The 14,048-nt window shown below is 45.6% G+C and overlaps 1 protein-coding gene across 1 annotated transcript; it reads right to left on the bottom strand.

Moving 5' to 3' along the window:
- Positions 1 to 418: 418 nt before the first annotated feature.
- Positions 419 to 12,952, bottom strand: LOC311128312 (calsenilin-like; the record flags this gene model as incomplete). Its single annotated transcript, XM_084160402.1, has 8 exons — positions 419 to 466; positions 744 to 806; positions 5,459 to 5,563; positions 5,686 to 5,793; positions 5,964 to 6,034; positions 7,997 to 8,066; positions 8,380 to 8,504; positions 12,895 to 12,952. 8 exons carry the CDS (start codon positions 12,950 to 12,952, stop codon positions 419 to 421), a joined length of 648 nt encoding a protein of 215 aa, XP_084016528.1.
- Between the last annotated feature and the right edge of the window lie 1,096 nt (positions 12,953 to 14,048).

The raw sequence follows: 14,048 nt of genomic DNA, 5'->3' as shown, positions 1-14,048 counted from the left end.
ATATTCATATTTGCATTCCACTGTGTTAACATTAACTTACACTAGTCTCAGGCAAACATGCAAAGGATCATAATCTGTTCAGGCATGGGCAGTAGGCATACTACTGTACAGCTTACTAACATTGACATTTGTATGTTGCCATTCCCTGTGTGTCCATGGTAAGGAAAGTAGAACTGTCAGTAGGACCATTGTAGGGATTATTTTCCCATACGTAGTGGAATCAAACGTTTAAAGAGTCACATTTCCCTATGCCCCCTGACAAATGTTTACTGTCCTCATTTTGATGTGTGTAAATATTTGTCTATTATCAAAAGGTGAGGGGTTAAAGTGCAAAGGGGCTTGTAGGGTCTGGTATTGGAAGCAATAAAAGGTCATCAGGACTTGTACTTCTATCCATGTTCTCCATCCATTCCTAGACCTAGATGACGTTCTCAAAGAGCTGCATGGAGGCCATGATATTTTCATCCTGGTGAGAGAAATTAAGAGTTGAGGAATCAGTTGTTTTAGGACACAATGCCAATTGAACACTACTTATAGCTCTTCATATGCTTTGTGTTGCTCTGACATGTACAGGTTCTGTAAAACAAACCTGTCAGTTAATCTGCTGTCTACCAGCTACAGGAAAACCTGGAATGTTAGCCAGGCAAGTTAAAGCCATGTAATAGCATGTGGCTTGTCTGGGCATTCTAACAAGATGTACAGTATATCTTTTCATCAGTAAAGATTGTGGAGAATGTGTTTACCTTCTGACACGTTTCTATGAACTCATCAATGGTCACCACCCCGTCTCTGTTCCGATCCATTTTCTGAAAAAAGTAGCCATTAAAGATCTTATACGATTACATACAGAACTACTAACCTCCACAGTAACAACATTTGAAGCTTTAAGGTTGGGAAAACTCAAACAGATGAGCGTTCTCATTAAACAATAGCCAAACAATAAAGCCTTAGGACAGAAACAATACAAACAAAAGGACAGAAGGTGTTAACCTCTACAGGATCGGTGTCCCGTATACGGGACGGTTGAGGTAACGTGCGCTAATGTGATTAGTATGACTGTTGTAAGTAACAGCAACCTTTCCAGGACATAGACATGTCTTATATGGGCAGAAAGCCAAAATTCTTGTTAATCTAACTGCACTGTCCAATTTACAGTAGCTATTACAGTGGAAAAATACCATGCTATTGTTTGAGGAGAGTACACAACAACAAACATTTTTTTATCACGGCAACTGGTTTGATACATTCACCTCTGAAGGTAAATAATGTACTTACATTTAGTAATCTTGCTCTGATTTGTCATCCTAAGGGTCCCAGAGGTAAAATGTAGCATAGTTTTGTTTGATAAAATACATTTTTATATTCAAATGTAGGAACTGGGTTCTACAGTTAATGATCCATCATGCATGACATTCCTGGGAGTGTGTAAACGTATATTTTGTATTACCATATCATTTTTGTATGTTCTTTATAGTTATGTACTTGAAAATGTATCAATTGACCAATTCGACACATTTGGGCAGACTTGATACAAAATAGTCCTATATTGCAATGCTTCACTGGATCACGCTAAAACGTTGCACACACTGCTGCCATCTATTGGCCAAAATCTAAATTGCGCCTAAACTGAAAGATTATATTGCGGCCTTTCTCTTGCATTTCAAAGATGATGAAAAAAATAAATAAAAATAAAACGTATGTGACACTCTGGCTCTAGGACTTGTTTATGTGAGCCAGGGTGTATCTCATTTGGTGGTGTTGGGGATGGGTGAGTTTCATTTTGTTTGTATGTAGTGGTGATTGGTTAATGACTCCCAATCGGAGGTAACGAGTGTCAGCTGTCGGCTCGTTATCTCTGATTGGGAGCCATATATATTCTGTGTGTTTTCTCCTTTGTTTTGTGGGTTATTGTTTCTTTGTTGCTGTTAGTCGTATTTCAGTATAGAACTTCACGTATCGTATTTTGTTGTTTTTTCGTGGTTGCTTTATTTAATAAAAGTCATCATGTTCACTCCACGCGCTGCGTATTGGTCCGCTCCTTCAGACGATCGTGACAGAATAACCCACCACAAAAGGACCAAGCAGCGTAACAAGCGGCAACAGGACCTACCTACACAGGAGTTATGGACGCCTCCTAAGGATTTTTGGACATGGGAGGAGATTCGGGCTGGAAAGGGTCCTTGGGCACAACCGGAGGAATATCACCGCCCTCGTGAAGAGCTGGAGGCAGCCAAAGCCGAGAGGAGGTGGTACGAGGAGGCAGCGCGAAGGCGAGGCTGGAAGCCCGTGGAAGAGAGGCAACCCCAAGAAATTTTTGGGGGGGGGCACATGGCTTGGGCAGCTGGGCAGCAGGAGGCTGCCACAGGGAGAAAAGGAGAGAAGGCTAACGGAGTACGGGAGCCATTGGCGAGTGGAAGGAGGGAAGTTGTTGTGGCACGGCATGAGAGACTGAAGTGTGTTACCAGTCCGGTCCGGCCCGTTCCTGATCCGCAGTTAAGGCCATTGGTGTGTGTTCCCGGTATGGACCGGCCTGTTCCTACTCCACGCACCAGGTCCACGATGTGCGTCGCCAGCCGGCCAGAGTCTGCCGTCTGCCCTAGGGCGTCTGAACTGCCCGTCTGCCAAGCGCTGCATAAGCCGCCCGTCTGTACTGAGCCTGCAAAGCCGTCCGTCTGCCATGAGCCTTCAGAGCCGTCCGCCAGATCGGAGCCGCTAGAGCCTTCCGCCAGACAGGAGCCGCTAGAGCCTTCCGCCAGACAGAATCATACACCTGCTATGGAATCAGCAGGAGCCGACGCAGCCCATACTAGACTGGAAGCTCAGGTTCGGGACCAGAAAGAGCAGCTCCTGCAGATGGGAGCCGCCCTGCTGGAGGTGATGACTGCAATCCGAGGCTGGGGTCCGCCTCCACCGCCAGCCTCCCAGCCAGCACCATCAGCCAGCCATGAGCAGCCAGATCTGTCAACCAGCCATGAGCAGCCAGCACCATCAGCCAGCCATGAGCAGCCAGATCTGTCAACCAGCCATGAGCAGCCAGATCTGTCAACCAGCCATGAGCAGCCAGATCCGTCAGCCAGCCATGAGCAGCCAGATCCGTCAGCCAGCCATGAGCAGCCAGACCCGTCAGCCAGCCATGAGCAGCCAGATCCGTCAGCCAGCCATGAGCAGCCAGATCCGTCAGCCAGCCATGAGCAGCCAGATCCGTCAGCCAGCCATGGGCAGCCAGATCCGTCAGCCAGCCATGAGCAGCCAGATCCGTCAGCCAGCCATGAGCAGCCAGATCCGTCAGCCAGCCATGAGCAGCCAGACCCGTCAGCCAGCCATGAGCAGCCAGACCCGTCAGCCAGCCATGAGCAGCCAGATCCGTCAGCCAGCCATGAGCAGCCAGATCCGTCAGCCAGCCATGAGCAGCCAGATCCGTCAGCCAGCCATGAGCAGCCAGATCCGTCAGCCAGCCATGAGCAGCCAGATCCGTCAGCCAGCCATGAGCAGCCAGATCCGTCAGCCAGCCATGAGCAGCCAGATCCGTCAGCCAGCCATGAGCAGCCAGATCCGTCAGCCAGCCATGAGCAGCCAGATCCGTCAGCCAGCCATGAGCAGCCAGACCCGTCAGCCAGCCATGAGCAGCCAGATCCGTCAGCCAGCCATGAGCAGCCAGACCCGTCAGCCAGCCATGAGCAGCCAGACCCGTCAGCCAGCCATGGGCAGCCAGATCCGTCAGCCAGCCATGAGCAGCCAGATCCGTCAGCCAGCCATGAGCAGCCAGATCCGTCAGCCAGCCATGGGCAGCCAGATCCGTCAGCCAGCCATGAGCAGCCAGATCCGTCAGCCAGCCATGAGCAGCCAGATCCGTCAGCCAGCCATGAGCAGCCAGATCCGTCAGCCAGCCATGAGCAGCCAGATCCGTCAGCCAGCCATGAGCAGCCAGATCCGTCAGCCAGCCATGAGCAGCCAGATCCGTCAGCCAGCCAGGATCCGCCAGAGCCGTCCAGCCAGGATCCGCCAGAGCCGTCTAGCCAGGATCCGCCAGAGCCGTCCAGCCAGGATCCGCCAGAGCCGTCCAGCCTGGATCCGACAGAGCCGTCCAGCCTGGATCCGCCAGAGCCGTCCCGCCGGGATCCGCCAGAGCCGTCCAGCCTGGATCCGCCAGAGCCGTCCCGCCAGGATCCGCCAGAGCCGTCCAGCCAGGATCCGCCAGAGCCGTCCAGCCTGGATCCGACAGAGCCGTCCCGCCGGGATCTGCCAGAGCCGTCCCGCCGGGATCCGCCAGAGCCGTCCAGCCTGGATCCGCCAGAGCCGTCCCGCCAGGATCCGCCAGAGCCGTCCAGCCTGGATCCGACAGAGCCGTCCCGCCGGGATCCGCCAGAGCCGTCCCGCCGGGATCCGCCAGAGCCGTCCAGCCTGGATCCGCCAGAGCCGTCCCGCCAGGATCCGCCAGAGCCGTCCCGCCAGGATCCGCGAGAGCCAGCTAGCCAGGATCCGCCATCTAGTCAGGTGCGGTCCCTTAGCCCGGTGCTGCCCCTTAGTCCGGTGCTGCCCCTTAGCCCGGTGCGGCCCCTTAGTCCGGTGCTGCCCCTTAGCCCGGTGCTGCCCCTTGTCCCGGTGCTGCCCCTTATCCCAGTGCTGCCCCTTAGGCCGATGCTGCCCCTTAGTCCGGTGTTGCCCCTTAGTCCAGGTGGGGTTAGTTGGAGGGTGGTCATTGGGAGGAGGCTACCGAAGCAGGTGGTGACTGTGGTGGGGTGGGGATCACGACCGGGGCCAGAGCCGCCACCATGGACAGACGCCCACCCAGACCCTCCCCTAGTCCTGATGTTGGTGCGCCCGGAGTTCGCACCTTTAGGGGGGGGTACTGTGACACTCTGGCTCTAGGACTTATTTATGTGAGCCAGGGTGTATCTCATTTGGTGGTGTTGGGGATGGGTGAGTTTCATTTTGTTTGTATGTAGTGGTGATTGGTTAATGACTCCCAATCGGAGGTAACGAGTGTCAGCTGTCGGCTCGTTATCTCTGATTGGGAGCCATATATATTCTGTGTGTTTTCTCCTTTGTTTTGTGGGTTATTGTTTCTTTGTTGCTGTTAGTCGTATTTCAGTATAGAACTTCACGTATCGTATTTTGTTGTTTTTTCGTGGTTGCTTTATTTAATAAAAGTCATCATGTTCACTCCACGCGCTGCGTATTGGTCCGCTCCTTCAGACGATCGTGACAACGTATGTTTTTTTGTTTGTATTATCTTTTACCAGATCTAATGTGTTATAGTCTCCTACATTAATTTCACATTTCCACAAACGTCTAAGTGTTTCCTTTCAAATGGTATCAAGAATATGCATATCCTTGCTTCAGGTCCTGAGCTACAGGCAGTTAGATTTGGGTATGTCAAAGATCCTTAAGAGGTTAACGTGAAATGTCAGACATGGGGGTGGGATGGGAGGGGGTCATACGCTGGGGGTTTATGTACCTGAAAGAACTTGTCCACATGCTCAGTTGGGTCATCATCTCGTAAACTGGGAGAGGTATACCTGCCCATCATGTCATAGATGGACGTCATTATGGCCAACATCTCCTGTACAAAGGTTCACACACACACACACACACACACGCGCGCGTCTTAGTCAGCACTATGTCTTAGAAGAGCATCTCTATGCAACAAACAAGAAACTTTGAATGCACGACCTTACACTGTACCTCCTTGGTGATGTAGCCATCCTTGTTGATATCATACAGATTGAAGGCCCACCGGAGTTTCTCTGTTTCTGACCCTCTGAGCAGTACAGATAGTCCAATCACAAAGTCCTGCAAAAAAAACATAGAAAACCTTGCTGACTGTCGAAGTAACAGATTTAATCTACTGAAGGCAGTTTGTTTTTTAGATTGAGCAGGTTATTGGGATGGCTAAGGTTGATTGTTCTGGAAGGTTTTACGCGAGAGGAGAACTGACCTAACTTAAACGGAGCTTTGCTTACCTCAAATCGGATAGAACCGTTTCTGTCCATGTCAAAGGCGTTGAACAGGAAATGTGCATAAGTGGTGGCATCTGAGAAGTGATACCAATAATGTAGTTAACATTAGGATGGTGTACAGTGGGTGACAGTTGGTTATTTATTCTCTTTCCACTTTCATCCACTTTGACGGTCGCTCTGGGTGAAATGGGTCAGTCAGTATACAGTTGAAGTCGGAAGTTTACATACACTTAGGTTGGAGTCATTAAAACTTGTTTTTCAACCACTCCACAACTTTCTTGTTAACAAACTGTAGTTTGTCGGTTAGGACATCTACGTTGTGCATGACACAAGTAATTTTTCCAACAATTGTTTACAGACAGAGTATTTCACTTATAATTCACTGTATCGCAATTCCAGTGGGTCAGAAGTTTACATACACTAAGTTGACTGTGCCTTTAAACAGCTTGGAAAATTCCAGAAAATGATGTCATGGCTTTAGAAGCTTCTGATAGGCTAATTGACATAATTTGAGTCAATTGGAGGTGTACCTGTGGATGTATTTCAAGGCCTACCTTCAAACTCAGTGCCTCTTTGCTTGACATCATGGGAAAATCAAAACAAATCAGACAAGACCTCAGCAAAAAAATTGTAGACCTCCACAAGTCTGGTTCATCCATGGGAGCAATTTCCAAACGCCTGAAGGTACCACATTCATCTGTACAAACAATAGTATGCAAGTATAAACACCATGGGACCACGCAGCCATCATACCGCTCAGGAAGGAGACGCGTTCTGTCTCCTAGAGATGAACGTACTTCAAATCAATCCCAGAACAACAGCAAAGGACCTTGTAAAGATGCTGGAGGAAACAGGTACAAAAGTATCTATATCCACAGTAAAACGAGTCCTATATCGACATAACCTGAAAGGCTGCTCAGCAAGGAAGAAGCCACTGCTCCAAAACCGCCATAAAAAAGCCAGACCACGGTTTGCAACTGCACATGGGGACAAAGATCGTACCTTTTGGAGAAATGTCCTCTGGTCTGATGAAACAAAAATAGAACTGTTTGGCCATAATGACCATCGTTATGTTTGGAGGAAAAAGGGGGCACTTGCAAGCTGAAGAACACCAACCCAACCGTGAAGCACGGGGGTGGCAGCATCATGCTATGGGGGTGCTTTGCTGCAGGAGGGTCTGGTGCACTTCACAAAATAGATGGCATCATGAGGAAGGAAAATTATGTGGATATATTGAAGCAACATCTCAAGACATCAGTCAGGAAGTTAAAGCTTGGTCACAAATGGGTCTTCCAAATGGACAATGACCCCAAGCATACTTCCAAAGTTGTGGCAAAATGGCTTAAGGACAACAAAGTCAAGGTATTGGAGTGGCCATCACAAAGCCCTGACCTCAATCCTATAGAAAATGTGTGGGCAGAACTGAAAAAGCGTGTGCGAGCAAGGAGGCCTTCAAACCTGACTCAGTTACACCAGCTCTGTCAGGAGGAATGGGCCAAAATTCACCCAACTTATTGTGGGACGCTTGTGGAAGGCAACCCGAAACGTTTGACCCAAGTTAAACAATTTAAAGGCAGTGCTACCAAATACTAATTGAGTGTATGTAAACTTCTTACCCACTGGGAATGTGATGAAATAAATAAAAGCTGAAATAAATAATGATCTCTACTATTATCCTGACATTTCACATTCTTAAAATAAAGTGATGATCCTAACTGAACTAAGACAGGGAATTTTTACTAGGATTAAATGTCAGGAATTGTGAATAACTAAGTTTGAATGTATTTGTCTAAGGTGTATGTAAACTTCCGACTTCAACTGTAGCATCTATAAATCAATAGGTGAGGTTCTGAGTTGTCAGAATCTTGCATCTTCTGATCAAATTTCGATTCCAAAACAGTATGACAATGCTCTCTATTAAATAACAGCCCATTGAAATAGCTGTCAACGTAGCAGCAGTTGAAAGGGAGTCTCCCACCCATCTGCAGTAATATTCCCTTGTGCCTCCCTTACATCACTTGAGGGCAGACTCCTACCTCCCTGGGGGAAGAACTGTGAGTAGATGTTTTTGAAAGTCTCCTCATCCACCAGCCCGCTAGGACACTCCTGTTCAGAGGGAAATTAAAATATCTTTAACAAGTACTAAGTGCTTAACTTGTATGCACTGTATGTATTTATAAATGTAGTTAAATATCTGTGAAAATAGATATGTCTAACGGTTTGTAAATGGTTAATATATGTGTAATGGCTTGTAGTGAGTGAGTGTTAATATTTGTAAATAAATGTATGTAGCTATGCAAGTATATAAAACATATTGTGAGATGATATCTTTACAGTCCTTGAAGTCCCTAACAGTGTTTATTTAACCTCTACCCCACTCCCACTCGGTGCTCTACGCCCAGACAAGTCCTAGTCGCACGTTTTTGAAGCCTCTGTATAGTGACTGCAGCTCCTTCCTGGTGAACTGGGTCTGGACCTGGAGCTGTTCCAAGCCTTCAGGCTGGTGACGAACAGTAGAAAGCTCCAATTCACAGTCACTACTCTCTGTTTGAGAGAGGAGAGGGAAAGACAGAGAGGAGGAGAACCCAGGGAAATGAAGGTGAAAGGGAGAAGGGGAGAGGTGAAAGGGATGGGAGATTGTGGATCAGGTGAGAGGCAAGAATGAGAAAGGTCGAATTCGGGAGAGGAAGACAGGGGACAATCAGAAAAAATTGGGAGGGAGAGGAGTTTGATTTGATGAAAATGGTGTACAATATTTCAAGGCAAAAAGAAGGTGGACAGGGGAATAATAAAGTGGGAGAGGATGTTGAGTGAAAGACAAGAAAGGAATGCTCAGAGAGAAAAAAACGGTAAAATGAGAAAGTGGGGCACGGCTTTAAACACTCATAGTCGAGACAAAAATAAATGAATGCTGGGAGTTACTGTGTGTCCTCACCATCTATGAAATACAAACGAACAGCGGGAGGAATGGGGAGAGATTGAAGTATAGAGAAGTGAGGAGGTGAGGAGGTGAGAAGGGGGGGAATACATACAATCAGATTAAGCCAGACAGTTACAGTATTTTGGTTGAAGTTGTTTCTATCTCTATAAACCAGTAATAAGACATGAAACCTTTGTTGTCTTGAGACAGTTTGTCTTGAGTTGCAGTGGAAGCCAGCTGTCTCTCATAAAGTGACAACACTGAAATCCATTTATATCTTCAACTATCAAACAACACAGTACAAGAAGCTTCTGTCTATCTGTGAGGAAGCCTTGAAAAGAAAAGGGACTGAAGAGTCCCTCCTTGTTACTTACCATCTAATGACAAGGGCTCCCAGACACCAAACTGCTTGAACACTACAAAAAACAGGCCAATGACTACAGTAATTGCAATCAGTTCCATGCCTTCCAGCACCATGGCTGACTTGTTTGAGTAAGAACCTTTATATGCTTGCTATCGGCCAGCGCTGAACATATAGGATGCGTTTTCCATAACTTAACAAATGTTTGCTGCTGTATGTGTGTGTCTAAGAAAACATCAAAACAAACAATTGAACAAGATGTCTGAAAAATAGCTGCAAACACTGAAATCTATTGGTCACACCTTTACTTTACTCCTGTCATCCTCACACCCACACACTGTTAAAGCAGGTGAAATCTGCAGGTGACGATGTGATGAAACACGGTAAAGATAAATTAAAGTAGAGATCCAGTAACAGTTACTCTGTTTCAGATACATTAAAGTAGAGATCCAGTAACAGTTACTCTGTTTCAGATGCCCTTCATTTAACCCCTTGATATCCAGCAAAAGTAAAAAGATGAGTTTGTTGGTAATATCTTCTTGTCTTCAAAAAGTCCCTCTAAATCCAAGTCCAGTGCATGGTACTGAGTTGAAAACAAATGTATACTACTTGATTCCTCATCTCCCAAATCTCTCCATCCTCTGTGAAGTATCTTCTGTAGTACACATTCTGCCCCAGTTAAGGACTGAACCCCCTGTGTCTCCCTTTTTGGTTAAGTCTGTCCTACAGGTCCATCAAGACAGGAATTCTCCCTCTAGTGCAGTCTCCAGTTGGAGTGAGTGAGGAAGATGAGAGAGAGAGAGAGGGGAGGAGGGCAGCAAGACTGGAGGGATGATGTTTTTTTTTTACTAATAGTTTCTAATTGACGGTCTGAGCGTTTCCTTGTTTCCCCAGGCTTTTCAAGGATGATGTAAAGCTGTGAACCAGGCATTGATCCACATCCACTGATGGCTGGAATATGACCAGCAGCACTTAGAGTGAAGGAGTCTGCCCTGCCCTGTGTGGCGCTGCCTGTGTCTATCTCCCCATTCACACAGATACCTCAGACAGCCATACTCATAGCCAACATAACACTGGATTCACAAAGAAACCTCACATTGTGGTTTTAATTCAACAAACTGATTTCAAAAACTGATATTCAAATTGAGTTTATTAAGGGACTTTAAACAGGAGGAGTAGTGGAGGTAGACAGAGTGCCCTAATGATTTTTCCTATCCTAAAACTCATTACAAAGTCTCTGTAAAGTTTTAACAACATTCATTAACAATCCACCAACACTTTCATGATATCAGTTGTGGTGTGCATGAGTGTGAGGGCGTAAAAAATACTGATGAGTGTGCACATCTTATTGGAGTGAGTTTAAGCAGGAGCTGAGAGAGGGGGCAGGGGAGGATAAATAAATACTGGTTTTAGGACTGGAATGGGAACAGGCCAGAAATGCATTTTACCAGAGAGAGATTTAGATGGAGTTAGCCATTTGACTCTCTCTTCTAAGTGCCCAGAGATGCTGCACATAAAGGTGCTGCACCTTGTGGACACTATAGGGAAACCACTTAAGCACCACTGCACCACTGCACTACTGCACTGGGAACACAGTCCCACAAATGAGCCCCTGTTCATAATTTCAGAGTACTACTCTGCAAACACATAAAAGTGAAACATTTTTATTTTAAGATAACAGTATCCCCACTTTCAACTCCATTTCCACAAAGAGCAAGCACAGGTGACCAAACCACTACCATCAGAATGATCACAGAACATATTTAATCCACCGATGTATCTATAACCGTGTGAGCTGCCACAACAGTGTCAGGCAGAGCCTTGTATTCATGAATACAGTATAAGGTTAGCTCATGTAATAGACCATTAAAAACAAAGACAGCAGCAAAATGTTAATGCTCCTTAAGTGCTGATCTGTCTTACATCTTATATTAAACAAGGAAAAGGCTTAATGCTGCCATATCAGCATATCTGCACTCTACAGATCAAACATGAATAACAACAGTAATGAGAGCAGCATTAAGGCCCATAGTCCCAGCCTATCAATCAAACAACAGCAACTCACAACAACACAACCATCTGCTTACAGTACAACCCAGCCCTCCCTCTCTCTCTCTCTCTCTCTCTCTCTCTCTCTCTCTCTCTCTCTCTCTCTCTCTCTCTCTCTCTCTCTCTCTCTCTCTCTCTCTCTCTCTCTCTCTCTCTCTTCTCTGTCTCTCTGTCTCTCAATTCAATTCAATTCAATTTAATTTCAATTTTCAATTTAAGGGCTTTATTGGCATGGGAAATGTATGTTAACATTGCCAAAGCAAGTGAGGTAGATAGTAAACAAAAGTGAAATAAACAATAAATATTAACAGTAAACATTACACTCAGAAGTTTCAAAAGAATAAAGAGATTTCAAATGTCATATTGTGTATATATACAGTCTCTCTCTCTCTCTCTCTCTCTCTCTCTCTCTCTCTCTCTCTCTCTCTCTCTCTCTCTCTCCTCTGTCTCTCTGTCTCTCAATTCAATTCAATTCAATTTAATTTCAATTTTCAATTTAAGGGCTTTATTGGCATGGGAAACGTATGTTAACATTGCCAAAGCAAGTGAGGTAGATAGTAAACAAAAGTGAAATAAACAATAAATATTAACAGTAAACATTACACTCAGAAGTTTCAAAAGAATAAAGAGATTTCAAATGTCATATTGTGTATATATACAGTCTCTCTCTCTCTCTCTCTCTCTCTCTCTCTCTCTCTCTCTCTCTCTCTCTCCCTCCCTCCCTCCCTCCCTCCCTCTGAAATGTTCTAAGAAGTGTTCTGAAAAGTTCTAAGACTACCAAAGTGTGAGACTACCATCTGGTGTACATAGAGAGTACTTCTATTGTGTCATGTAATGATTAATACTATCCAGCAGAGGGCAATCCTTAGACATGATTGTAGTTGGGGTTCCTTACTGGAAAAGGCTTAGAGTTGTAGCAGGGCAGGGTCTTCGCTCTGGTGGGTGCACATGAACATGTTAGCCCCAGTCTGCATGTACAGAAGGGCAACGTCAATAATTTAGAAAGGCAGAGAAAACTAGGGCAAACCGGGGGTATAAGCAGTAACAGACACTCTGCTATTCCCTCCATATTCAGCTCATACTTCCACCCATAAAAAATTTAAAATATCAAACTAGTTCAGGTGCTGGATAGAAAAAACACCCTTATTTATTTAACAATATTTTGTATAGCCTTGGATGTATAGCAAAGGATTTAAAGCAAAATAATCCACAAAGGCTTTGAAACAAAAGTAATTGATCATTGATCAAGACCATTGTGACTAAATGACTGGCCATAGTCTCTTTCTGGAGGTAGCTTCCCTCCAGTGAGAGATGACTGGTGATTTATTGATAGAGCGATTGGCTGGTATACTGAAGTGACACAAAGAGAAGACATGCTAGGGCAGTAGAAGTCCACTGAGAGACAGCAAGAGAGATGATAGTTTTAAATATAGTCCTATAAGATGGGGTAGATGCATTAAAATTAATCTTACCTGCATCCCTTCCCCCTCTCCTCTGCCTTCATCTTCACTCCACCCCAGCTACCCCACACAGGGAAGAACACATACAACACTGTGGCTGGGATGACTGAGCCTCATGTTAGTTCAGCTCTGTCCCTGACCTACCTGGCCCCTGAGTGTTTGTTGTGCTGTCGATGATCCATTTGACGAGGCAGCACTTCATCAGACATTTACGAGTGATCCGGGGCTTCTGCCATTTCTCTCTGTCCTCCCTCTGTCCTCCCGGGTTGGGTTCCTTCCCGTTGGCGTCAGGCAGCAGGCCACCGTCCACTCCCTTTCCATCAGCCTGGGGGATACAGAACTGGGTTAACAGATGACAGAGAGAGGGGTAAGGTCACTACAGAGAAGACTGTTGGTACAGAAGGGTTAGAGGATGCACAGAGGAGAACGCATGGGCTGGACAGAGAGTGGGAGGAAGAGAGAGAACATGATATTAAGGAAAGAACATGAGTGTACAAAGAACCCTGCATAAAAAAAAATAAAAAAAATAAGCCATTCCTAAGCAGACTTAAAGGAAAATTCCACTTTTTGTTTCATGAATATAGTCCATGCATTTTGCATCACACTGTATGATTCTGCGTTTTTGAAAAATGCATCATAGCGGCTGTAATTCGAAGGTTATACAGAGACTTCAGAAATTATTCACACCACTGGACTGTTTCTACATTTTGTTGTGTTACAGCCTGAATTTAAAATTGATTCAATTGAGATTTTTTTGTCAATACCCCATAATGTCAAAGTGGAATTATGTTTTTCGAAAGTTAATAAAAAATGTAAAGCTGAAATGTCTTGAGTCAATAAGTATTCAACCACTTTGTTATAAGTAGCCTTGCACAAGCCTTGGCATGTGATGTACAAGTACACCCCTTGGACAGGACGCTAGTCTATCGCAGGGCTATTTTTTTGTTGTCATTTAGCAGACGCTCTTATTTACATTTACATTTTAGTCATTTAGCAGAAACTCTTATCCAGAGCGACTTACAGGAGCAATTAGGGTAAAGTGCCTTGCTCAAGGGCACATCGACAGATTTTTCACCTAGTCGGCTCGAGGATTTCATTTTCTTTCAATATCAAACAATCTATCTCCTTAATGCTGAGTACCAAGCAGCAGAGACACATCAGGTCCCATTTTTACAGCCTTTGGTGTGACTCGGCCGGGGATCGAACTCCCAACATCAGGGTGGACACTCGAACCACAAGGCCACAGATTTTAATGGCTGTGATAGGAGACATCTGAGGATGGATCAACAACATTGTAG

This window comes from Coregonus lavaretus (genome assembly GCF_964263955.1).
Source record: "Coregonus lavaretus genome assembly, chromosome: 4".
Classification (NCBI taxonomy): Eukaryota; Metazoa; Chordata; class Actinopteri; order Salmoniformes; family Salmonidae; genus Coregonus; species Coregonus lavaretus.
The sequence above is the reverse complement of the archived record's forward strand: the minus strand, read 5'-3'. Positions and strand labels throughout refer to the sequence as shown.